This window comes from Solea solea, chromosome 16, assembly GCF_958295425.1.
Source record: "Solea solea chromosome 16, fSolSol10.1, whole genome shotgun sequence".
In the NCBI taxonomy this organism is placed as follows: domain Eukaryota; kingdom Metazoa; phylum Chordata; class Actinopteri; order Pleuronectiformes; family Soleidae; genus Solea; species Solea solea.
Genome location: NC_081149.1, coordinates 6,531,650 through 6,559,202, shown reverse-complemented (window position 1 = coordinate 6,559,202; position 27,553 = coordinate 6,531,650). Strand labels below are relative to the sequence as shown.

General features: G+C 42.8%; 1 protein-coding gene across 1 annotated transcript in view; it reads right to left on the bottom strand.

Moving 5' to 3' along the window:
• Nucleotides 1–25,961, bottom strand: part of col5a3a (collagen, type V, alpha 3a) — an 81,117-nt gene extending 55,156 nt beyond the window's left edge. Inside the window, exons 1-5 of the mRNA XM_058653136.1 lie at nucleotides 25,681–25,961; nucleotides 8,507–8,674; nucleotides 7,587–7,800; nucleotides 6,548–6,710; nucleotides 579–701 (exon numbers count right to left, since the gene is read on the bottom strand). Of these exons, the coding sequence (XP_058509119.1) occupies nucleotides 579–701; nucleotides 6,548–6,710; nucleotides 7,587–7,800; nucleotides 8,507–8,674; nucleotides 25,681–25,948 (936 nt within the window). The 5' untranslated portion in view covers nucleotides 25,949–25,961. The remainder of the gene's footprint in view (nucleotides 1–578; nucleotides 702–6,547; nucleotides 6,711–7,586; nucleotides 7,801–8,506; nucleotides 8,675–25,680) is intronic.
• Nucleotides 25,962–27,553: the final 1,592 nt, after the last annotated feature.

The following is a 27,553-nucleotide window of genomic DNA, read 5'->3' as shown; positions in this document are numbered from 1 at the left end:
CGTGTCACGTTTGAAAGAAGACATTCGTGCTCCGACTGCTCTCAGACCTGCAGAGCTACAGTCCCGATAAATTATACGAGCTGGAGTCACTGTGACACTTTATTGATACGCACACTTGTGTTTGGGCTGTGAGTTCATCATTGTGTTTAAAGATGATGAGGAAACAGAGGTAGAGCGACAGATCAGACGAGCGGATTATTCTTTTCAAACATAAAAAGAAAAGATCGCCGCTCAGTGAAACTAATAATATCCCTGTATCCACCACTTTTATTGGAGCTGCTCCAACCTTTGGTCAATTCTTCCTTGTCCAACACCAAACCGAACCATTCAACTAAGAGTGGAGACAATTTGCTCTGTAGTTTTTGAGCAAATCCTGCAAAAACACACACACACACACACAAAAAGACAAACCTACAAACAAAACAGCACAGAAAACATAAACTTCTGAGGTAGCAATAAAAAAATACAACAACACAAGCAATGACTGTGCAGATAATACAGATGACGTATAACACAAATGATCTGTCAGAATGGATTTTTCTTTTGTTGCTGTTGGTCGTCGTCGTCGTCGTACTAACCTCCTGCAGATGGAGTGCTTGGCTGTTGTAGGGCAAAGCAGAGTCACAGTCTGGTATGTAGTTTACACAGTAGTTGGCAGCGTCCTCTGCGTCCCGTGCGATCAGTAGTTGCTGAATTTCCCCCTGGAATAAACCAGACGGAGACAGAGAGACGGATCAAGTGTCAGACACACACACACACACACACACACACACAGGAGGCGCTGAATAATCAACAATGAGGAAGTGACACAAAGATTCAGTAGCAGTGGCGACGAGTAAAAAAAAAACATCGCTTACAAAGGTTCACTGACATCATTGGACTCAAAAATGTCATCACAATCTTTCAGCGAAACGTAAATCGGGGGAAGTGAGCTTTGTTTTCCGCCTCACAACAGAAGTGACGCAACAACACAACTCTGGAAAACTGGAGACCAATTTCTGTGTGACACAGAAACATGAAATAAAAAAAGAAAAAAAGTAGGAAGTTTCTGAAAGAGAAACTGGGAGAATAAATTTAATAATGTCAGTATCGGCAAGGGGTTTAAGAGATTGCCTCGGGTCAGCTGTCGTATATGAAGAAGACCGTGTTTGTCTGCTCATAAAGTGAAAGAAGCTCAGGACACAGAGCTGTCCATCTATCTATCTATCTATCTATCTATCTATCTATCTATCTATCTATCTATCCATCTATCCATCTGAGTAAATAAGCAGCAAATTTGTCTTCAGTGTTATGTAATGTAATAATAATGTAATTAAAAAGCTTTAAATTTAAGGACAATTCATTAAGTCTACCTTCATTGAAATTAAAGCCTTATATTCACCTCCAATTAGGGATTAAAAAGTGGATTTTTGACCCTTTACACTCATTAAAACCTGCCAGTTTCACTCGCCGGGCGTCTCTACTTCATGTCTCCTTACGCTGCTCAACATGAATGAGGGTGAAGTTGGGTGGAGGTTACCTGAAGGTTACATTAAGTGACTTTATACACTTTGTTCTCTATGTTGTGAATAAACTGCCCTGTTTTGTTTTCTTCGGTTAGCCTCGATCAATCCTCTGCCGTTTGACACTGCATTACACAGGTGGTGGGAGGAGATCGGATCCAAAACACTCAAACACTTTTAAATCCAATGCTGTGTGGTTTGAATTTTGAGGGACGCTCGATGTTCCATCTTCGTCCGTTGCCCTGTAGCTGCAGCTGCACAGCGGAGAGACATCTGGCAAGAATATGAACACACCAGCACCAGCAACCGGCAGCCGGCACCGGCGCCATCACTATGACAACAAGGGAAGTTTGCTGCATGCGTGTGCTGCGGATGTAAAGCAAAGTTTCATACAGTGAAACATCAAGACGTCACAGCTGGAACAAGTTTCCTCAGTCGAGGGGAGCTCTGGCTCGGCTGTTTGCACAAAACAGGCAAACAGCTCTTTCTCACATCTTCGTCAGGGCCTTTCCCTTCCCACTGTGCCCTGGAGTCATCGCCGGTGTGTACACACACACACACACAGACAGACAGAGAGTGAGACAGCAGTGCTGCTGAGTCCACAGTCTCTGATCAGTGGCTCCTTCCTTCTGTCCACATTATATTATGACATACTGATCCTCATGGTGCAGAACATCACTTGTTGTTTAAGGGAGAACTGATTAACTGAGGCAAAGATGTAACTTATATACTATAAATACAATAAATATGGATACAATGTGACTATAATCCTGGTCAAAATAGTCACACGCGTGTGTTTATTTGCAGTCCATCTAGGACCTGGACTCAGACTCAGTCTGGATGACTCAGACTTTTAACCTTGAACCCTGTTCTCATGTTTTGTGACCCAGACTCAAGCGAGACTGCGAGACACAGTGATTTCTGTGTGTGATTGAGTCACAATCTTCCTGTGGGGCCGGAAGCAAACGGAAGTTTACAACAAATAAAGTATACAGTTAAACAGAACAGTCCATTGATGCTCCTCATGTGCTTACAGAGAAACACATGCTCACAAGCAAAACCACATGACCGCCGTCAGACACAAATCATGACCACGAAACAAAAATATGACTCCGGCAGAGCCGATGTGTTGAAATGAGTGTCAAAGATATGCTTAATAAGCGCGGTTTCAACATACTTATGACACTGTGCCAAAACCTTTCCTCGATTCACACAGAAAGGTCTGAATTTCCTAACAAATAAACGCTGGGCTGGATCTTATCTGAGCAGCAGCAGCAGCAGCAGCATCATCATCAGCAGCAGCAGCAGCAGCAGCAGCAGCATCATCATCATCAGCAGCAGCAGCAGCAGTCAGCAGCAGCACAATCAGACCACTTGTGGACGGTTTGATGTTTGCTTTGCTGCAGTGCCGAGTTCAAGCACCAAACGTCTGCGGACATTTCGTAGACAATCTGGAAGCAATAAAAGACATTAGTGGCTTGACCACGGTCCCCATGCTCCCACGCTGAGCTCCCACGCTGGGAGAAACTGGGCCGGAACACTGGCCTCCTCCCCGAGAACCAGGGCCTGGGAACAGAGGCCCAGAGGTCAGCCTGCGTGTACTCTCCTCCCCTGGCACCAGCCTCACCCGCTGTATAACCTACACAACTCAACAACGCTAAAATATGCACAGACCGAAATAGAAACCCATGCCTATAAACCAGAGGACGACCACGAGTGAATATTTCATCACTGATTCATCGATGAGTGGTGAAAATGTTGAGAAAGAATGTCCTGTCGGCATTCCCCCAGAAAAAAAACTTGTGTTTTTTGCCCACGCAGCCCCAAAATATTCAGTTTACTGTCATAGTTACTTGTTTATATTTTGAAATAACAAACCAATTTATCCATCATCAAAATAGTTGGCGATGTCAGGGGGGCGACAGACGGATTTAAGGACACAGATGCTTTTCCTTCGAGCTTCTGCTGTGTCCTGCTAAACACTCACACAGTGTGTAGATTTGTGTTCTCTGCAGTGTTTTCACCACAAAATAACACAGTTTGCACTTGTTTGTCCAATCACCATGACACTGCGTCATCACTTTTAACATCATGATGACACTTCAGGTCAAAAACTTGATGCTGATTCACAACTGAATGACTGTTGCACCCCCTGGTATTCATATATATTAAAAGAAACTGCACATTTGAGTGACTGTAAGGAGTACAGCGTGGGGTTAAGTGACCAATTTTCTTGGTAAACCTATTAGTCATCGAAACAACTGCTGAGTCATCGTCATAAGTCTCCACATCGCACGATGGGAGGGATTTTGAAGTGTGGCCAATGAGGCCACAAGAAGACGTGTTTCTTCTCTTAAGTGGAGTGGAGGATAATTTGAAAAATTTAAAAGCTGACCAGTATTTGAGGAGGGGGCGGAGGGCGACGTGGGAGCGGCCACAGATGTTGAGTTAAAGTCAGAACTATACTTTTGCTGCTGTGTTAAAGAATAGTTTCAGTCATCTCCATGGTAACATTACACTATCTCCAGCCAGCTCTAGCTGTATTATCACTTTATCTTACCTTTGTTAATGGACAAAGATGATATCATTTAGGGAGGAAAGGATTTAGAATTGACAGTTTTGTCTCAGTGTGTGAGAAAAAAACCCTGACAATGTCCGTAACACCGCAGGTGTGCAACACGAGAGGAAAGTGTCAAGCAAGTCTTTTATCTGCACTAAAAACATAATTTCACTTGTCAGTCACTTGACACTTTCACTACGGCTAATTGTCACTCGACAGAACTTAACAAGTCGAGAAATGTCTTCAACGTAAGCTGCAGGGAAAAGGTGCAGACGCCTCCGTGTAGCCACGCCCCCTCCAGGAGGCTCTTTCAGGGGCCAAATCCCAGTGCATTGTCCTGATGGATACTGTTGCCTTGTTATTTTCTATTGAAGATATATCAGGGAAAAAAACCAACAACAAAACATGATCCATAAACTGTAAATATGATGCAACCGCTTCAAAGGAGATGTCCACAACCACTGTTGTGTGACTCCTGTTGGATGATACCAGCTGTCAATCACACTGGGGTCCATATCTTTGTCCTCAAAATTTAAAAGAAATTGACCAAAAAGTCTTAATTTCTCAATAAAATGCTTACTGGTGTTGAAATACACCATTTTTGTTCTTTTAGCCAGTGGAGTCGCCCCCTGGTGGAGAGTCAATATATTCTCTCTTTTAACTTTGTGTACACCGTCTTTGATTGGCACAAATGTCCTGTTCGGTTGGTTAATGGTGTAAAAGATTGTATCCTACTGATTTACAGTAGTTATCTGTATTGTATTGGAAATAAAACAGTGCTGTGGAGCCATCCCTAAATGGAAGCAGAGAGAATGGAGTCAGTCAGTGCATCTGTTGGACCAATGGGGGATTGATTGCTCCAGTCTGACAGTTGAAGATCAATCATCTACACGGAGACAGAAAACTACTACACTAACACGTTTGCGCAATCTGACCGCGATCTCAACACGAGGAGAGTCCAGAATACATCACTCCTGAAGTGTCGTGCAATGGAGAACGAATCAGGCTCAAAAGGTCACGGGGAGGAGAAGTTATTGACTAAAATTAGTAGGTGTTCAACTGCGGGGGCCGAGAACATCTGTTTTTCTTCAGGTGAAAGTGGAGCAGGTTGTGGTTTCTGACTATTAGGCAATAGGGAGTGATAACAATCCTCCCTCAGCAGTTTGTCAAAGAATAACTACAGCCTCGTTCCTCCATGTTTCTGCAGACTGTAGAATATTCTTCGGACAGTGAGTGAAAGCAGAATTGGAAAGATCATCTTTTTCCTTAGACCTCTATCTATATTTCATAATCTTTCTTAGCTCCAGTGCTGATGAGGCGCAGAGCCCCCGGGCACAGCACCGAGGACGGGGGCTTGAACTGATCTCCATTTCATGCTGTGGGCGAGAGATTTAGAGTGGAGCCTCATTGGTAATGACAGTGGAGCAGGGGTTGCATACTGTCATGGGAAGCACACAGAATGACTTGTGGCACCAAAAGGTTTCTACACCAAAGCGGGAAAAAAAGAGAAGAATTGGAATGCCTCCCAGAGTTGAGATGAAATCTTACTCCCCCATGTTTTCCCTGGATATTGATACAAGTGTCAACACATTCTCCACAGGCTTTAAAAAGGATCAGAGGATGAAAAGGTTTTCAGGTAGATGCAATTTCATACAGCTAAAACAAGAACTCCATCTGTGTCTCCCGCTACTGTATTCTCTTGAATGAGTTATGACCATCAAGAGACACGGCACTGTCTGACATGTTCTCCCTTTAATAAGCTCACAAAGAAAAGAGAATGTGTCGTACATATATATATATGGACTTAAATGTGAAAGGAAAAGGCGGGGCATGTCCGGACATGCACTTGATTGACAGAGTAGTCCGGTCATCCTCCAGCCTCTTCCACTGAGGTTAAAGTATTTCCCCGAGGAGCCTTCAAAAATTGCAGTTTACATTCTGCTCGTCTCCATGACACGACAGTAAACTCCACAGATCAGATCAGATCACGTGTGTGTTGAGAGTGAGGTGTGAGAACAGAAACCAGCAGAGCGGATTCATTAAAGCGGAATTTAAAGTCAGGACATGAATCGTTCATTCAGATCGATGCGAGTGGTCAAAGTATGACTGGTTTTGTATCCACGACGTTAAAATCAATGACTGATTTGTATCAGATAATTTTTACACTCCTACGGGGAACTGAGTGGAATGAAAAGTGTGACTCTCAACGAAACACTCATTTGTTCCGGATTGAAATCCCAGTTCAGTGAGGCACATGTTCCTCCAGAGTCTGTGTGGGTTTTCTCTGGGTGCTCCAGCTTCCTCCCACAGCTCAAAGACATGAGGGCTGATGTTTGGGTAACTGGAGACTCTGACCCGACCGCAGCTGTGTGTGTGTGTGTGTGTATGCTGCTGCTGTGATGGTCTGCTGACCTGTCCGGGCTCGCCACCCCCCTAGGATCTGGCTTCCGATTTCAAGAGGCACAGATGAAGGAGAACGTCCTACCTCGAACACGTGTTCGTCCAGCAGTCGCGTCCCAAACACCGTGACGCCCTCCGTGCTGACGACAGCATCGTCCCCTCGCAGCAGATCCAGTGTCTCTACCTTGTGACAGTCCAGGTAGAGGGTCACGGACTTGTTCTGCACACTGTAGGCGATCCGGTGCCATCTGAGAGGACACAGTCACAACATACCGTTAGTGAAAGTATACCGTGTCTGAGGGTTAAAATAACAACGCTTCTGACTCGACGTAGACTGATTAATCAAGGCCGATATTTGCCATTATTTCTTTAACTATTAGCATTGGCAAAGTGCTGATAATTTAACGTTGCTTCATTGTATGTGTAAAATGTAGATTTGGGAGACACATCATTGGTGTTGTTCAATCACTGGTTACTGAGTAATACTTTGTGTTGTGGTGGAAAGAAAAGGGCAGAATCTGTCGATTCACTCTTGATGGAGCTCCACTGACTGGAAAGATAAAGTTTTCACAGGTGGTCCAAACACGAACAGCGTCTCACTGATTACTGTGGGAAAGTAGACAACAACCTTCTCCACAAGCCTCTTTATCAGAAGGACATAGAGATCTTCAAGATTTGATGCTAGTACAACGAATTTTACACAACTATAACATGGATGAATGACAATCTAGACAAAGCTGCAACCTAATGTTTGTTGATTTTATTATTTTTGTGTCCTGAGCTTTAGCACAGTTACTTCCTGTGTTTGGGGGTGGGGGTGGGGGGGGCCTGTCCGGCCTGCTTTCCCACACTTACAGACCCCGAGATTAAATATGAAAGTCCTGCCAATCAGGAGGGTCTTTGAAGCCAAGTATCGTGAACTCTCGCTTAACTCCAAAACCATCATATTCCCGCTATGGTCAATCATGTTTGAGTCCTTTGAACTGAACTGCAGAAATGTGAGGCCCAACTTCATTTGCAAAAGTTGCAAAAGTTGCAAAAGCCAAACTTTGGTAGACGTTTCACAGAGCTATTGAATCTCTTCCTGATGTTTGATTGATTAACACTGAGAAGTTAGGACCCACTTTCCGTCGGCGAGATTGATCTTCTTGAAGATGGGGTAAATCTCCGGTGGCGGTTGTCCGTGTTGATCCTCGTAAAGGAAGACCGGCGAGCGGCCCACCTCCAGCCCCAGCTGCTGCACGCCCTGGTCATCGTACACGGAGAGCAGGAAAAACTGGGAGCCCTTTTTAGCTCGAAGCGTGGCCATCAATGAGAAGGTCTCAGGAAATGTGGAATCTGGCAGAGGAGAGGAGAGGAGAGAGGAGAGGAGAGGAGAGGAGAGGAGAGGAGAGGAGAGGAGAGGAGAGGAGAGGTGTTGATAAGTTATACAAGAGAGAGCGCGGCAGGGGGGTTGACATTTTTATAACATGATTGCACCACCTGCTGCCAGGGAGCCCTGAGTGAAGATGATAATGATGAAGGAAAAATATTGCCCGTGAAAGCAGAGAGCGCCCACGAGGCCGAGTTCAAAGTCAGATTTGTAAAAGGTTTCACTGAGAGAAGAAAAGTGACACATTTAAGTGCCGTTTCGGGAAATTCTCACAGCTGGATGTGACGGTAACCAGGTTTTTATTGAAGCCGGTTTGCAAATGTTAACCAAATTCTCTAAAAATGCAGTAAAAGGAAAGGCCCATTCATGGAGTAATAGGCGACGTGAGCAGCAGGTGCTCAAAGGTTGGGTGGATAATGATGACTTGAGTTAAGAGCAGCAATAGCAGTTGATACATGAAGTGATATTTGCATGTGGCACGAGGTGAAGGACTGTCGTGGTTTCTTCGTCAGTCCACACAAACCTTCTCTGGTCCGTTGTTTCCGCCGATTCTTCAGTACAATAAAAAGGCAAAAGCGGTTTCAGTCGCACGATTTTTAAACCTTATCCTTTAGACTCTTATAGATTACAACTTTTCTAACTGAACCAGGGTAAAAATAAAAGTCCTCCTACCAGGGAAGAGCTGCTTGGTGGGAGCACTGAGTTGAATCTTTTTGTCCACCTTATAGGCCAGGTCCGTCTCCTCCGTCCCCTTCCTGCTGGTGCAGAAACCGGCCTCCAAGGACACGCCCTCCATGTTCTCTGACAGCTCCAGCACTCGCAGAACATCAATGGGATCAGCTGACAGGGGAGGGGGGGTTGGGGGGGGAGGGGGGGAACAGAACAAACTATGAACCATCTGCATATGAATGTAGAGCAATTCGATAAAAGAATTGAAGGGTTTTATGCTCAAAAGACGAAACTTTAAACAAGATATTGCTTACATACTTATATATGAATAAAGTCATGTTTCTATTGTAAGGGGTGGGGGGGAAACAGGGGGAGAGACTGTGGCAGATGGTACTTTGAGTCACGTCAGACTCAGTGTGACAGCACTTTGTTGTCTGGCTTGGTTAAGTGCTGGTTGTTAGTGAGCTGAAGAGCAGGGTTTAGTGCGGCTCAAAGCCGGTCTTAAAGTGAGGAGGCTTCTTCTGCTTCCTAGCAGTCGGAAAGAGACAAGCTCCTCGGAGATGTGGCGGCAGGTGGCCAAGCTTCTGTGGCTGTTATTACAGGATGGGGTGGTCCGCAGCCCAACCCCTAATCCGACTGCGGCACACCTGACAGCTGACACCTGCACACTGTTCACCACTGCTCATTTATCACAGTTTCATTTCTTCAAAGATTCCTACGGTCCCACTGAGGATAAAAAAATTCCATCCATAACAATCCAATTTCATACTAAAGCCTCAAAATGCATTTGAAGGTTTCAACGGATAATGTCATTGTATTTGTTTCCCACGCAATTTCTTTTGTTTTTGGCTTTTTTCTAAAAATGCATCTGGAAACAAGCGAGAACAAGCCAAAAAATTTGCCGATAAACAGACAATAAAAAAGATTATCATGACACAAATCAGTTGAAATTGATCATTATCATAATAACGGTGAAATATTTCACTTTGTCTATTAGTTTGTTTTATGTGAAAGTAAATGAGGCCAAACTGTCAGACATTCCATAAATCTGATATTGGGATTTGACGACATGGTCAACAAAGCTATTTCAATAAAAAAGTTAAAATTGGTAATTCGGCTGGCGAATCAGCGTCTTTGTCACCAGAAACAGGAGAAAAGCGGGAGTAACGCCTGTACATAGTTTTCTATTTTTTGGCCTGTTTTTGGACATTGACACAAAAAGTCAAAATTTTTATTTTACAGGACATTTTCTGGCCCTTTAATGGTTAAAATAAGCAATATATTGCTGAATTAATGGGTTAGGACTGGGCTACATGGGCTAAAATGTTATCACGACACCATTATGATACGTGTTGTCCGTGAAGGTTCTCAGTCGAGTCGAGTCGCCAACAGCTGTCCGCTGAAGATCTCATCAACTGTTCACACGGGCGCAGCAATCAAAACACGACAGAGCGCCGCAGCGATGCACACGCCATACGTCTAGATATAAACACAGATGTACTTCTGGCTCCACTTCACTGTGCGATCACGTTTGAACACTTCAAAAAACGCGACGTCTGTTTCCACTTTAAATGTAAGATTTAGGTTTATTTGTAATGAGGGCAGTTACTGTTCCCCGAATAGATATGACGGTTCTTTGATTGGTGGGTTTCTCTCACAGCACTTGTGCGTGCACTTTATTTTGCAGTGAGCTGGTTGTGTTATTAGATATCCTGTTGATAAAGTGCTGCCATAAGCACTGGGCAGGATCAGAGCTTTGTGAGCGGCCGGTCTCTCACCAGCTGCTGAAGAGAGCCTATTTGGAACCACTCCACACTCGGCATTCCAGGAATCTGAAATGGGGATCCTAAACCCAAATTGCCTCCTGTGTTGAGCTCCTACCGCTCGTACACAGCTCGCCTTTTATTCTCCTCGTTAATTAAACATGTGGAGAGAGTTTACCCGTGCCCAGACGTTGATTGCGGAAAAAAAAACACCTTGTTACATTTTATGACCTTATTTGTTTGCATAACAGTATTGAAAGCTGCCCCCCCCCCCCCCCCAGCATCACAATGGGGCTGCAAATAGGTTAATCTGTGAATTAACAGTCAGCCTTTAATAATAGAAAACATCAGGTAGAGATTTTAAAGGTATTTAAGACCTCCGGAGGTTTAAATCTGAGTCATAAATGAACCGTGTGTGTGTGAAGTTCTTGGCACTGCACAAAATGACAACAGTAAATGTTCACCCACATGCATTTAACCAGAATAAATGATTGTAAAAATACATTTTATGTGCTCTAGTCATCATGATAATGAATTCTCTTTGTCATAACCTACATTTAACAGGCACTTTATTAGGTACACCAGTTCACTTGCTTGTGTTGGGCAAAACACGTAATACTATAAAAATAATAATCATACATGGTATTATAGTAATATCATCTTTTTCTGGTGTTATTTCCAGCTTGGAAGTAACAAATCAATAGTGTGGTAATAAGGGGTTAATTTTACACTAATACCACGTAATTTCCAAAAGCAAAACCCAGGTAGTCGCTGGGTAATGAGGATTCAATTGGGCTACCATCAACTAAGTTGCCTTCAAATTATTATATTTGGGAATTATTGGTAATTACCATATCATAATTTGTAATTAATCCTCCCTTATATTGTATATACTTGTAATTGTTATTACCAAGCGAATACTTGGTGATTGCACCAGAAATAAGACGGTATTACCATGATATTACCTTACTGTTAACATATACTGTATTACACTGTATTGCTGTATTGTAAACAGAAATAATCAGTAATCATATGGCAGCATCTCAATGCATTGAGACATGAAGTCATGGTGAAGATGACCTTTAGTTGAGAATGAGGAAGAACGATGATTAAAGTGACTGTCGGTCTGAGTATTTCAAAAACCGCCGATCTACTGGGATTTCCATGCACAAGCAAGCTCGGTTTGTTTGTTTCCCATCTGTCTGGAAAAAGAGTGAGCAGCAGTTCTCTGCCAGATGTCACCGGTGACGGGACAAACTTGTTCAAGATGACAGAGAGACCACAGTGATTTCAAATAAGCACTCGTTACAATCGAGGTATGAAGAAGACCATCTGTGAATGCACAACACGTGAAGCCTCACAACAGATGGGGCGACAGAAGCAGAAAACTACGCCAGGTCACGCTCCTGACACTTTAAAGCATGTCACATACACGTAATCTGTAATTATAAGTATAATCTGCTTGATCAAGGGTTTGGAACATTCTAGATTGAGAGTGTGTAACTCATAGAGAGGCTGTAGAGCCATATTGGTAATAAATCGGTTTATGTATTAGAATATTTGGTGCAAGCACAATTTTAGGGTTGCGTCCTGGCAAGAATATTGTGATAGATGTAGAAACTATAAGCAATATTGGGATTGTTATTATACCCAAATAATAAAAAAAACCTTATAGTATAAATAACAATGTCATATGAATACAAAAAATACATTTATCATTCTCTAGTAAGAAGAGGGGCCACACGGTTGGTGTAGTGGTTAGCATTCTTGCCTTTGCAGCAAGAAGACCCGGGTTTGCGACCCGGTTGGAACAAGGACCTTTCTGCATGGAGTTGGCAAGTTCTCCCCCTGGGTTGAACCCAGGGGGTTGAAACCCCTGGCGTGGGTTTTCACCGGGTTCCTCCCACAGTCCAAAAACATGCAACATGGGGATCAGACAAATTGGACACTCAGAATTGACTGTAGGTGTGAGAGTGCGAGTGAATGGTTGTTTGTCTCCCCTGCGATGGACTGGCGAAGTGTCCATAATGCGGTGGATAGATGGATGGATGGATGGATAGTGAGAAAAGGGTAAGAGAGTCAAACTATCGCAGGTCTGCTGCCAACTACTGGTTGGAGGGAAAAATCCAAAACAGAACAACTGTTGAGAATTATTTCCAAAACATCGATACAATGCTTTAAAGCATCAACACAGTATCACAACTTCAAATATCACAGTGCTTTGGATGATCAATATTTCATATTCATTTTCATTCCTACAGGCCAAAAAAATCCCCTACTTTGCACATCATACAGCAGACTAGTCCTAAAAAACACGTGTGTCGAGAAGATGTTTGGATGAGAGCCTCAAAAGTCAAAACTCAACTCGACATTTAGATGGGAGATGCTTTTGCCTGCTGCACATAACCAGGCAGAAAAAGAAAAGCATCCCATGAAACATGAAAACAGATAACATCTGCACTGGCATCGCCGCATCTGCAAAGACAAAGACTTCAGTCCCCGTTTGAAACACTTCTTGTAACCATGTCGTGGTTTATCACGTTAAGTTATCTTGGAGAGAGATTTATTCTCCGTCTAACATCACACAACATGATGTGTTGACAGTGCCAGTTAAGTTGGCCAATAATGTTGAATTGGTTGCAACATGCTTGATTAGGCTGCCACTTCAGAAGCACAAAACAAACAAGAACGGTCTCAAAAGCATCGTTTTTGTCTGTCAGAGCTCGTCAGTCTTTGCAGAGGAGCTTACTCTTGACTTTCACATCACGTCTGGTTCTTGAGACGTAGATTCTGCATTAAATTGAACTGGTACTCAGACGTGTGTGAGTGTGTGTCTGCCTTTGTCTCATCCCAAGTGAGCTCTCGGTGGCTTAGCCGTGACCTTGTTTGACTTCTAAAATGAAATCGCTGAAAATTAATTTCCGTTGAGATAGCAAAGTTGAAAAGTTTGTGTCCACCAAACTCTATGTGAATCTCCCCCCCCCCCATCTACCTTGCTCATGCGCTAGCTCCCACTTGTACTTGCGCACGAGGAGGAAGGCGGGTCATGAGGCAGTTATGTTTGGAACAGTCTGAGTACAACTCTAAATTGAAGCAGCATGGGTCTAATTATACAGGATTCTTGGATGTCTGTCAACCCACCTGACAAAATGCCCTTAAAACAAACTAAAATAATTAACTTCCAAACTGAACTGTTTCATTTCACGTAATCCAAAGATGACATGCCAGTGCACCCAATGAACCACATAAATGAAACCTCTTGTCTAATCTACCATGACATTTTAAAGTAAACATATTGCAGCTATGGGCTCACAGGAGACTGTTGACCCCTGACTCTCACTCTCACGAAAATTCAGCAAGACTTGTTTCACAATGATCTGTCAGTTAAATGTGTATCCAACACCCAGGTGTGCAACAGAAACTGCTGAGGGATAACGACGGCAAGCGAAGTCCAAAAAATGTCGAAAAGGGAAGAAAAAAAAAACGTGGGAAAAAAAACATGTGTTGGACTTCAGACAACTCAACCCTGATCACTGCTGCAGAAACATGAGACAACTAGTTGGATATGATGAGAATGACCCAAATAAAATACCAAACATAGGTTCCTGTGGAATATCCCCTTCAGTTCAGAACAACCCTGTTAGTGGCGTCAAGAAGAAAACCCCCCCCAGGCTAGAGGCAGCCTGCCATGTGAGTTCTGGATCAATGCAACGTTCGATCAAAGAAAGTTATCTGTTCCCTGCTTTGGATTCATTTATCTCACCTTGAGTCGTGCCAGTTCTCTTTACCTATCCTGCAGCACTGACTGTTGGAGCAGGCTCTGTTTGCATTTCATTAGGCTCTGTGGTAACAGTGTCCTCAACTCACCTGTCAAATTATGTTGCTGCTGATGAAAGGACGAGTATATAAACACTGATCGAGCAGGAGTTTTACCCCTTCCCCTTGGAAATGAGTATAATTGCACAGTTCTAGCACTACTTGGCTCTATTGTACTTGGTTTGTTATCAGGCCATGGTTTTCACTGACTATAGCACCTCCTCAATGCGGGCTAGTCGTCATAGCACGGCTGCACAAAACTGCCGTGACGTCGTTTTACATGCGAGACAAACACAAAAACCAGTGAAGAGCAAGGAAGTTCTTTTTGGTGTACCAAATCATTAGAATCAGTTCATTATTTCAGGATTTTTAGAGTCTATTTAACTGATCTACAGTTCAGCATTGTTCGGTTTGATTCTTGTTCTTTACTCTTGGAACCCCGCCAGAGCAGGTACTAAAAAAAACACCAGGTACCAGGTACGATCACTAATGAAACGAGTAGAACAACAAGTAGTAGAGTCGAGCCGAGTCGTGCTTGAAGTGCAACATTAAAAGGGAAATGGAAAGAAAAATGGGACAACCCTTCAAGAACATGATATCTCGAGATTCAACCTTCAATCCTCACAAAACCTAAAACTCCACATCCAGCTGCTGCTATACTACGCATGATTCTGCACAGACGTGTCAGACAATGTCCTCACCATCTGGGACGGTGTGTTAGTGTCTTTGAATTGCGTTGATCAAATGTGCTACTGAAAGGGCCAGTTTAGCCCCGACAGTCCACCTCACTCCTCTGCACCATCAAGAATCAGGACACGCTATGCCTTACAGTTGAATGTGTCAAATGGAGTGGGAGGGCTAATGGCGTGTTCCAGTTGCATTTCTGAGTTGTTAGTCAGAAAGGTTCGCTTGAGTCGCCCCCTCAAGTCAGTTTTCCAACATGGAAAGTCAGAGCAACCTCACAAACCCCCAGCCTAGGACTCCAAGATGGCTGCCACTCCCATCAGTATTTAACATCAATATTTTGCCTTCCATAGCTCAAGGCTCTAGTGTGTAATAAATTGGGACAGATTGTAATAAATGAAGGACTTATCACTCTGTTTGCCAAACATGTAAGGGAACTATGGTGGCTTTCGCATACGAGAAAGGATGTTGTTCTTTGCTGTTTGTGTAGCAAGCTTCAGCTTCACAATGCAAAATGCACACTGGCTGGTTTGTCTGCTCAGGCTGCTGTAAGACCCTCAACTAAAGTGCATGTACAAAGCTTAATCTAAGGCTATGAAAACTAAACAAACACAGTCGTATTTCTGTCAATAAACCCTCTTATATGTTACACGGTGGACCTTTAAAGACAGGGTTGATGTAGCATTGTTGAATCTCTACAGGCTGATGACTCAGACATGTTTGACGATCACACCAAAAGGTCAAAGTACAGTGATCTCACAGACATCTGGAAAATTCTGGGAGAACACTGGCCACTAAGCCCACACAGTACATTCACATTCTCCGTGTAAGACATTTCCTCCGTTTTCTTTTTCTTGTCCGTGTGTTTTTTTTTCTGTTAGACAACCACTTCTGCCCAGCAACAATGCTGTCCACAGTTCCCCTGCCAAAAAAAAAAAAAAAAAAGAGCTGAGCTGAGCTCTCCACCTCACAGATCATCCTCTATACCCTTGGAAATGCCACCACACAGTCTTCATCTGTGCATTTTCCCTGGCTGTGCGACACTTGACACATCGTGTCCATGCCCTGCGGTTGCACAGCTCAGCACCACTTCAGTCATACATGGACAGAATGTGTTCTTTCCAAACCAAAGATCTGGAAGGACATTGTCGATGAGTCACACCACCTACACTCCCAGCTAAGCCTGAAAATACCACTCACACACACAATACTACACTGTCAAAAAAGCCTGGGAACCGGGGGATTTTAACTGCAAATGAGTCCAAAAATGTATCTGTGATGAGGATTTCCCATGACACGTTGGACCACACCCCGAGATGATATTTACACTACAGTTTGCGTGAGTATGCCTTTGTAACATATTGTAAAGTAAAACCTTCCACAAACTTCCAGTTTTCCTTGCCTCACAGCAAGAAGGTCATTGGTTCGGATCCTGATTAAACCCAGGGTCTTACTGTGTGGAGTTTGCATGTTCTCACCACATGCCAGGTACTCTGCCTTCCTCCCACAGTCCAAAAACATGTGAAATTGGGGATTAGGGTAATTGGACAATGTGAGTGAGAGAGTTTATGGTTGTTCATCTCCCTATGTTGGCTCTGTAGTGGACTAGTGTAGTGTGGACGAGACGTATATATCAGTATCGGTTATTGGCCCAAGTAATCCCAATATCGTCATATCAAATATCAGCAAAAAGTCCAATATCGTGCAGCATCCCTGGATATGAAACATTGTGTCATATGGTCCCCATAACAACCAAACCCACGGCCATAAGGAAAGGAATTGGCCTTGTAAACAGAGGGTCGCCAGTTCAAATCCTGAAACAGGTCAAGGTCTGCGGTGCCCCTGAGCAAGGCACCCAATCCCCATTGTTTCCCAGGAGCAGAAAGTGCTGCCCACTGCTCCTGCACCTGGCTTGTGTGTTCACTACTGGTGTGTAAAAAAAAAAAAGGACGTGTGGGTTGGATGGACTAGCATGACATAGTCTGACTGATTAATTTCCTGTTGTGGTCACTTTTGACCGCTAACACCAAAAGTGTGACTAAGTTGAATAAAGCCCTCAAAACTCACTGGAAGAAGTGATCAGCAGTTTGATTTGTTCAGATGCTTCGTGTGGAGGCTGTCGTGAGGTCTCCAGGCAATAAAATGAAGCACAATATTTGTACTTTAGGAAATGTGCTTTGTAAAATCAGTCAGATTAGACCGGACACTCGAAGAAAGGCTACGAAAATATACGACAGAACAGATTTTCAATGACATAAGCAGTAGAACACAAGGTTATTAAAGAAATAATCATTTTAAAAAATCCAGTAGAAGTGATTAAATGAATCCAGACACTTTTTAAAGGATAGCCTTAATCGAATTAGCAGTGGGCATGACCTTTGGGTCAGTGCTGTTTCTGGCTAAAGACACATTGAGGCAGAACAGAGATAATACACACTGCAAAGAGATCAAACAAGCAGCGAAACATGATTGAAATGCTGACTTTCTATGCAATCACAACAGAATAACCAAACAATTTGTCAACACTTTTTTATCTGTTGCTAAATCAACATTTTGGAAGAGTGCCGTTTTCTGATTCCGCTCTGTGTTATTTCTTTGTCTGTGGAACTCTTCACTCTTTTACTTAGAAGTCTGCAAGTCTGCAAACTAAGAGGCAGCGACGTTTATTGTCATTCATGTGCTTCGCGGTTATGTCTGCTTTCAGTTAGCGCTGAGAGGTTTGGAGCGAGTCAAGTCAGCGGTTGTGCAAATGGCTGTGGGGAACTTTAGTTTTTTCTGTATATTGGTTATGGGTGATTATGAAGTCATGAAGATTATCGGGAGACAATGGAAGTTATGAGGAAAGCAACCAATACTGCGTAGAGCAAGTGTTTGATCCACGTAGCATGTTGCCTTGCAGTAATTTCAGCTTATTTGTAACACCGCATAATGAGGCAGACACACACACAGATGTAAAGGGCGTAGAGATTTGCATGTAGGCCCGCCGTGATCTTGACATCATCAACCATTGGTTTGGGAACTGCTGATTTGATTTGCAGGTTGTCCAGCACCACAGCCACAAAGGGCCATATTGGTGGAGCTAACCAGTGGTGTAGTGTGGTCTACTGCAGCGAGTACACCGTCGACCTCATTTATATCTTTCTGACTTGTCCGAAACTTTCAATTAGCAGTGGTAGTGGTACCGGGCTAACAGCTTGTAGTTGCAGCAGTGTTGTTTCAAAAGTGTCAGTTGATTGAAACTGTTGTTTGCCTCCATTTCATTTTACCTTGAATTTATGCATATGCTTAACTGTAGTGCATTAGCATGCAGTGCTAGTAAAGTGCTACGGTGAAGCGTGTCAAATCCAGCCCACTCTATTCCCATCAAATAAATGTGTTGCCAGACGACCAAACAATTACCTACAAAAACAGAGCGCACATTTTAAATTTCATTTAAATTAATTAGTTTTCAAATTAAAATGATGACATCCCAACCTTGAGTTTTTCAAAAACGAATTTCTCAAGTGCAAAAAAAAGGTGTTGATACATATCAATGCGCAGTTTTAAGTGGTTAGAGCGTTACAGCAAGCATACATGGTGCAAAAATACACCGTGGCCCGTCGACGAGGTGCGAGTATGGCTAGAACTGAAATCGTCTACATTTAAGCAAAGCAAAATCAAAACATGCATAATTCCGAGGAACTTTACTACATAAGGTTGTGAACTCATGTTATCATTGAGAGAAACCCAACAGTTGCTACTATGAGCGAGTACTTGGCAACAGTGGAGTGAGGCAAGAAAAAAAATAAAAGAAAAAAAATTGGTGGAATGTGGTCACACATTTCCTTCCAGTTCACATCAGCACCACATGCTTCAATCTCTACAGTTTGTTCTGCTCATGTTTGCTCACAGCAGGTTGGGTCGACGGGCCAAAAGCTTCTTGGCCCATAGAGAAAACACCTGCCTCTCAAGGCCTCTATAACTAAGCAGCCACTACACACACAAACACACGTGTGGTTCTATTCGCTCAGCAGAAGTGTAACTGCGAGCCTAACACTGGCCGTTATAACCCAGCCTGACCCAATTTTTCCTAATCACCCGTTAAGAGGTGGAGGAGGTTTTAAGGTTTTTGTTTTGTGCTGTCTCAGGATACCACACACTCTACACGACAAATGCAGTTTGCACCTTAGGCACAGAGGATTATCCATCCAGAAACATGCAAGCACACACATGACCAAACCCTTGAAATGTTTCAACCCCAAGCCATCACTTAGTCTCACAGACATCACAACAGCGAGGCAGCTATTATGGAAATGTAACACCAGAGCTGCTATACATCAAATACTACCATCCCTGCTCCCACACACGTAAAAACAACACGTGTAACAAAGGTTTTATACAAGAGCAGAAATACTCATTAATGTATGGGCCTCAGTGGAACCAAGGTTATGTATCTCTATAGATTTTTTCTCCCACTGATTTGAAAAAAAAAACAATAACACCCACTAACATCTGGATCCTCTGTGCAGTGGGAATGGATACAGTCAGTATTAAATACAAGGTCAAATGACTGAGTAATACCTCTTCCACAGTAAAATATGTGGGTAAATGCAGGGTTGTTTTGAACATGATTAAACCTACTTAACAAGGGCAATTGACTCATTTCCCATTGCCAGTAAAGGAGCTGTTTCTCCTGCAGTAAGTCATGTTTAATGTCACAAACAGGCTGTTATCAGCCACCACTGTGGAGCAAAAGTGCAACACATAATAGAACGAAGTACCATTAACATGGGTGACAGTGTTGCCATGGTTGCACTTGCAAACGTATCACTTCAGTCCCCTTTTAATGGCACCAACTGCACAAATATCTGTAGTAATGTCTACCAATACATGTTAAATCAATTGGTGACACATTTCTCGACTAAAATGACCACAGTTTCAGTATTAATTGTTAATTCTTCAACTCAGTTTCAAGTTGCAACTTCAGTTGAGTGATTGTGCTTCAATTCATCAACACAACCGTGTTGTGACTCTCTCAGACTGATATCAGTATTGGTAGATACTCGAGTGATGGGATTTCTTTATCAATATTGCACACAAAAATGTGGTATTGAGCCAAGTGAAGGACGTGTCTCTCAGTGTCTCCACGGCTTCTGCCACATTTGTTGTTAAGGATGCATTTATGATGTTGAATACACTTGTAGACCATATATAGGGAATGGAATTGATCTTCCAATTCTGAGATTTGTGATTTGACGCGGGCCATGACAGTTTTTGAAACTGGAATTTCACAGAGGTCACCTGCAAACAAGCTCCTACTGGACGATACCAGCTGTCAATCACACAATGTCCACTCATATGTGCCTTAAATTATTATTTATTTTCCTTTAAATTGGGCCATAGTTTACAAAATTGACATCATGTGTTACCAAAGATGTGCAAATTATGATTGATTGACTGATTGATTAATTGTTATAAATCAACTGGGGAGAAGAAGCTGAAATTACCATAGACTTCCATTCAAACTGAGCCTGCAGTCGCCCCCTGGTGGCTAACTGCTACTTGGGTCCTACTTCATGTTTGAAAAGTGAAGCCTAAAAGGTAGGACTGAAGTAGCAATGGGCAACTCCTTTTGTTGCAAACAAGAAAACTATATCCATTCTATTTTATAGAGGTGTTAAAAAGGTTTAGTCAAGCAGAAATGTGAGCAAGGGGTCAAGATGTCACCAAGGTTAGCATTAGTGTCTCCACATTGCATCGGTATAGGAAAGCAATCTACCGTGACCTGCTGCTGAGAGGTGCATGAGACGGATGAGTATGATAATGAGGCCCATAAAACAGGGGATAAAGAGCGAGATGACTTATGGGAGGACACGGCGATGAGGTCAGGCCCCTCTGATGTCTGCTCATTACGATTCTACAGGAAGCATCTCCGACTTGTCGCAAAGAAACAGAAAAGCAGCTTGAAGCATTCAGTGATGAGACGCACAGAAGCCTGAGAGGCAGGAAATGACTCCATTTCTTGATGCCAGATGTGTGATGGATACTATAGATTGAGGTTAAGGCACAATGAAGTGTTTAAGCACAATTTGGAGCAGAATTTCGCATCATCAGAAGTTCCCAATCCCATTTTTGCCCCATATCGTTTTACCCCTAAAATCTAGCCCTACGAAATTGGACACCCCCTTCAAGAACATGATACATCATCACGTAAGCATGATATTTTTTTCCCCGAGATTCAACATCAGTGTCATAAAAACAAGTTATATTGCTAGCATGAACTACGGCAATTCTTATGCATTTGTCTGAAGCAAAGTGTAAATATGTCAAAAAAAGTCTTCAACATGTTTATGGTAAGCACAAGAGACTGCAAACACATTTTGCTATGGTTAGCACAGGAGCATAACATGCTAAAGATATGTTAGCTTCATGACGGTACCATTAGTGTCCGTCTTGGATTCTTTTCTTTTTTTTGTGGGACAAATTGTCATAAACCTTGATTTGATCGAGACAACGTCATTGGACCAGTTTATGGAATGTACAAGAGACTTTATTGTTGGGGTTACAGTAGCAGCATAACCTGCTCACCAGCGGTGGCTTCAGTTTCCATGGATTTGTTTGAAGAAAAATGTTCGTTTCAAGGACTTATAAGGCCTTAAAATTCAGCCTAGCCAGCTATCTCATAGAGTCACCCTGTGTCGACACCCGAAGATGGGTAGGGCTAAAGGCATATCGCGAACCCTGGTATACTTGCCCCTCAGGGTCCTGTAGTATCCCACTTCACCGGGTATCGGGTGGCGGTACAAGTCTGGACGCAGGAAATAGGACGCATTCCTACCAAAGAACAAGATAATGATGCTACAGCATCCTCGGACACGTCTGGTTCGAGCGGCTCAAAGCTGAAAGGCCCGTCGGGCAGGGGAGTCGGGGTATCAGCCAGGTTCGAGGCTCGGATGACTATCGTTGGCAACTACTTCTTCTGTTGTCAAAATGTTATTTTCTGCTTAGTGAGCGGAGCTTGTACTCCACCTAGCGGTGGGATGGTCCATATGCACACAACAAGCTCTTTTTGAGTGGTACCAAAATCTGTGGTATCAAAAAGTGTGTTGATGATGCAATTTGTGGAAGTATACCACAGCCTTAAGTGGTTGAGGCCAGGATTGGTATGAGATTGAGCCAAAGTCTGAGAGGCAGTTCCGATGCGTCACTTGCAGCAGCATCAGCATCTCTGGCAAGTCTGATGTTCAATATTTCCATCAGAAAACCTCATGTAACATAGAAAGGCACTGAAGCTTTCACTTTCCCTGGTCTCGCTCCCCTGCTAAATTCAGAGGCCCTTTTTATTTTGCCACTAATTTGTTGCCGGATCAAAGGCGAACAAGGCCTGCCGTCCTCCACTGGGACGTCTGGTGTGGGATTGGCAAGGAAGTCTGATCAAACGGGATGCAGTCGGTGGGCTATATGCACAATTTCCCCTCCGTCATAGAGGCAGTGAAGGATGAAGGCATGAGCAGGCCGAGGGAGATGATCTAAATGAATAGATAAGGCACATAATAGAAAAAACAAACAGTCCCTATTCCCTGACTTTGAATTGAAAAAAAAAAAAAACAAGACGGAAAAGAAAACTGTGTTGAGGCAAAAGAACAGAGGATTCTAAATGTAACTAACTGTGGACGTGTGCAAGAATGTCTCACTTCCTGTCAGCAAACATGACTACAAAGTGCTCTCTCATCTCTCGAACACACACACACACTGAAGGCATATGGGAAAACATTCTTTCACTGTAGCACACACACACATATGCACACCAAATCTCCGAGACCCAGAGGCACAAAGAGCATTATCAGCCACATGCACATATCTGCATGTTTGCCATATCACTGCCACCATGTGTCCCATCCAGTGTGAAGTAATCCCAGCCTCTTACACTACACAAGCCGTCATTAGAGAGCGGAGGACACCGCGACTCGCGGTGCCACTTGAATCCACTCATGTAACTTGGCTCACTTCGCTTTTTATTCCAGCCAATGAATTTTCCTGCCAGACGTAGAGTTGGCGCATGTCGGCGAGCCGCAGGTGAACACGAGATGTTTTCTCAACGCACTTTCTCGGTGACCACCGGGTGAACTCCTGCCGTCGAGGCACGTCAGGAAGACTCCTAAAACTGCAGCACCTGTGAGTAAACGGTCTCCTGCCAGTGGAAGATACTCGCAACGCGGCCTCGGGGCATGGATGACAGAGAGCAGTGTGCCAAACGAAATGAAATACAGCACATTACACAACCTGGTGGTAATGGCCTATTGTGGGAATGAGGAAGTTTTTAAAATGGCTGCAGAACTTGCTGAATGTGGGAAAAATTTGGTTCTTCATCATGAATCCATGGATGTTCTTGGGAATTTCCTTACTCGTAATTGCAAATTTGGCAGTAGAGAACCTGTTTTTACTCATAAGGTTGAATCACAAACAAATCTAGCGCCAAAAAGAGCAATTAAGACAATTGATACCTCTATTTATTTTCATATTTTCATGTAACCCCTGCACATATTCTTCTTCTTGTTATCGTTTTGTTATGTTCCCTATCATTAGGGTTTCATAGCATCATCTTGTAATAATAAATAAAAAAAAAAAAACGTGCAGCAAATGTGGACACTGACACTGTGATGATGCAAAACTGCAAATTGTCCAATAATAAGGCAGAAAATAGACAGTTTTATGACAGATTGCACTAAAAGGCACTCACAATAAGTCAAGTGCTGATACATTTCCATTATTGGTATAATTGTCAAAGGTAAAAATCATTATTATATCATGGTCGCCAACATACAGTCCTGATTTATGTGTATTTTTGGGGCCATTCAGTATTTTTTATTTTTTTTGTTACAATTAAAGAATTTAAATTCTTATTTGATCCCATGCCTGGTTCACACATGTAAGCCTCGGTTTCACAGAAAACACATTTGTCGCATGGATCTTTCATCCCCTCCAGGTCCCGCCCCCTTCAATCAGTTAAGGAAGTTCCCATTCACAAAAAAGTCCATCCTCTGAGGGACTGTGGGTGGAGTCAGACTCGACTAGTGAACAACAGCTAAGGGGATTTACAACAAGGTAGGCAAAGCAGGCGATTTACTTGGGGCCCTGAGCTGAGATTACGACATTTTTCTCCACAAGAGAATGCAATGACATCATAGTAGGAAACTAACTAAGCTAAACTAACCTGGGGGACCCAAGGTGTCTCGAAACGCCCCTGGACACAAATTCTAAAGTGTTTCCTCTGCAGAAAATGCCGGAAAAACATATTATATTATAATATTTCTGCAGGAAAAGACTGTCATTTTATACTGATACACTTGGGTATTTTGTTGGTTTTAAATTGTAGGCAAAGTGGCATTTAATGTTCGAAATGAAAACACAATTTGACAATTTAGGGGGGGGGGGGGGGGGGGATAAAGCTTTCCGCTACACTGAGACAATTTTTATGTCTCTTATATTATTTCATTTATTGTCAAATCTCTGGATATGAGACAGTTACTCTCGCAAACCGAGAGGGAAACGAAAAAGATAAACAAACATAAACCACGGAAAACAGAAGCACAAATAGGACCTCTGCTTCTTCTATTAGACACAAACGAGACCATTATTTGTCTTTTTGCAGGTGGATCATTTGAAAAATGAGCCACTTTTGTCCCAAAAAGGCCCAGTGGTTACAAGAGTCACATACTCAAGTGTGCCGGAATAAAAGCAGCATGGTGAGAGTCAGAGTCAGAGGGAAACACATTAAACAGATCCATGACAGGAATTTTAATCTACTCAAGTTCCACCAGCGTTCTGCCGTTTCACCTCCTTCTCGAGCCAACGTTAAACCTTTTCACAGTAAACCGACGCCGGTCACAAGCAAACTCTAACCTGACATCATCACAGCTCACTGTTGATGAGCTCTCCCTCTCTCTCCCTCTCTCTCTCCCTCTCTGTGAATCCCACAGCTCGAACCACCTGACACTAAGTTCCTCCACAGTGCAGATTATTTGCAAAGTTAGGAAACTTTTCTAAATAGTAGTTTTTGTCCGCTCTTATTTTGTAAAGCAGGATTCAGCAGCAAATTCATTCACACACGCACACTTGTGTGCAGCTATTCTTCCAACTTAGGACTCTGCATTGACCTCTATTCATTTGAATAGCCTAAACAAAGCATTATCCCTATCAAATCTTAGTCTTAAACTTAACTAGTTCCTCAGAAATGAGCTTCGGTCTCATTAGGACCAGGATTTGGTCTCATTGGGACCAAATTGCCATTGGGACTACTTCAGAGGTACAAATCCTAGAAAACACACACACACACACACACACCATGACCCATGATGAACACTGGGTGACAGAGAGAACAGATTCTGTTTCTTTGCAAAGTTTTTCTGAAAGTTATTGGACAGTGCTCTTATTTTGTAAACCAGGATTCAGCAGCAGCAGCATCACATTCACACAGATTCACACAATTACCATGATCTAATTTGAACAATGCATGACATTTATTCAGGCAAAAGATCGAACTTGAATTCAGGCGTTTGTCTTTTTTAAGGTTGGTTTTCCAGGTTATTTTCAAAGTTATGGAACTTTTCTAAACTTCTAAACTAAAGTCTGCTCTTTGTTGGTAAACTCAGACTCAACTACAGACTACATTTTTACATATTTCATGATAGAGTTCATTTGCAAAACTTTTCTTACAGTTCAAAGAGTCTGCTCTTTGTTTGTAAAGCAGGTTTCAGCTGCAGCATTATCTTCACACACAATCATCATAATCTTTCATAAACAGAGGTTGACAGAGAGTGCATGCTTATTTAGTTATTTATTTATTTAACTGTCTGGTGTTTGTAACGCAGCACTTTATAGAAACTTCTCGTGTTATTTCACCTCACTTTTCCCCCCCATGTTCAGATACTTTACCAGCTCGTGTCGCTGTCACATGGAACAGGATGAAAAGAAACTGCGCTATTCTCCTGCGCGCTCTGCTCCTCGTTAAATGCTCCATGTTTCCTCGCGCAGAAAACTCCGCTGCCTTCACTCTGCGCAACTTTGGTGTGCGGGATCTACGCAGCCATATGCGGGAAGAGACGCAGAGCAGCCTGTAGGTCCACGCGCGTGACTGTTGGAGAAGTTGTTTGTGGTGGTGGTGGTGATGGTGGAAGTGGTGGCTCCTCTCTGACCCTCTCATTCAAACTTCTCCCTCTCACCATCACTCCCTCCCTCCCTCCCTCCGTCGGATCTCCACCTCCTCCGCCTCCTCCCCTCCCATAAAGACGGCGACTCCACCATAAATCACCTTTGACCGTTTGACAGGTCCACCATCATGAGCCACAGACCTGGTGTAACCACGCTCTCACCTGTCAGTGCCGTGTTTTTTTCTTTCTTTTTCTTCTCATCTTCAACTTTATTGAACAAGCACCTGAGAGCAGGGGCGTTTCAAGAGACTTTGTGGACTCCAAGTGAAAGGGACCTTGTAGGGTCCTGATGGGACCAGGTTTGGACAAAAATCCAGTAATAATTCTCTGGCTCGGTCGAGTTCGGTCAAGTCACTTAATATGTTTAAAAAGTTATTTTAATAAAAAACATATTGTGCAATAAGATGAATTAAAAATTAAATTTCAGTTAATTGCTTCATTGAGAATATAGTGCAGATATTTATAAATAAATGACGAGGTAAAAAATGAGTTATAATAAGTAGAAATATAAAAGTGATTGACCTGTTTAAAACGGGGGTTTACTTTTTTTACGACAGGACAGTGAACGCACCACCACAACTCAAAATAAAGCACCATGTTTGGATTATGTAAATCAGCAGTTACAGTTCAACAAGAGTTAATAAAGAAGAGCTGATTGTTGTTAAAGTGAGTCTGGCATTTTATTAAACTCATAAGTGTTTGACTTGTGTGTATCGGTGTCCGTGTGTGTGTGTGTGTGTCCTTCCTCCTGGATGTTACAATGACTTTTGTCATTTGCTTTATAAACTATAAATAACGTCAGACGACCACGTGTGTGACAGTCAGAGTTCACCGTGACAAAAAAAACAGGATGTGTGTTGGATTTGGTCGGGTTCAGGCAGAAAAATGCGGCCTACATCCAAGTTTACTGTTGCTTTTGAATCGGTTGTAAATCACACTAATTCTCACTAGATTTATAACGTCAGTGAACGTTAATGATCTCAATCAGTTAGTTTCAGCTCGTCTTCAACAGAACTCGATGTCAGTTTTGTAAATGATGATCCCGATTGGAGGAAAAACAAACAATAAACGTCCAACTTCTGCTTACAAAATGTCAAAATGGTGAATCTCAAGGTTTCAAAATGGAAGTTTATATTCCTACGGGTGACATCTTGACCATTTTGACACTTGTTCCAGTCAAACCATTGAATGTTACAGGGGTGAGATTGATCACGTTAGCTTTTTTCAGTTCATGTAAGTCAGGACAATGTGTCATTCTGAAACTGAGGAAGCTAAATGGAACCCAGCCATCATTAATGTGATTATTTATACCTGTGAAATGTCCAACTCTTTCTGTAGGCTGACACCATGTCCACCTCCATTTTGAATACTATGTGAAATCAACACCAGACCATTCTTCTGCGACTGCTAGCATTTAAGATTAAAGCCAAAATATGGGTAAAAACATGCCAGACTGACATGTGGATGACACTTAATGCTTTATTGATGGCATAGATCAGGGGTGTCAAACTCATTTTGGTTCAGGGGCCACATACAGCACAATTTGATCTCAAGGGGGCCAGACCAGTAAACATAGCATAATAATAATAATAACTTAT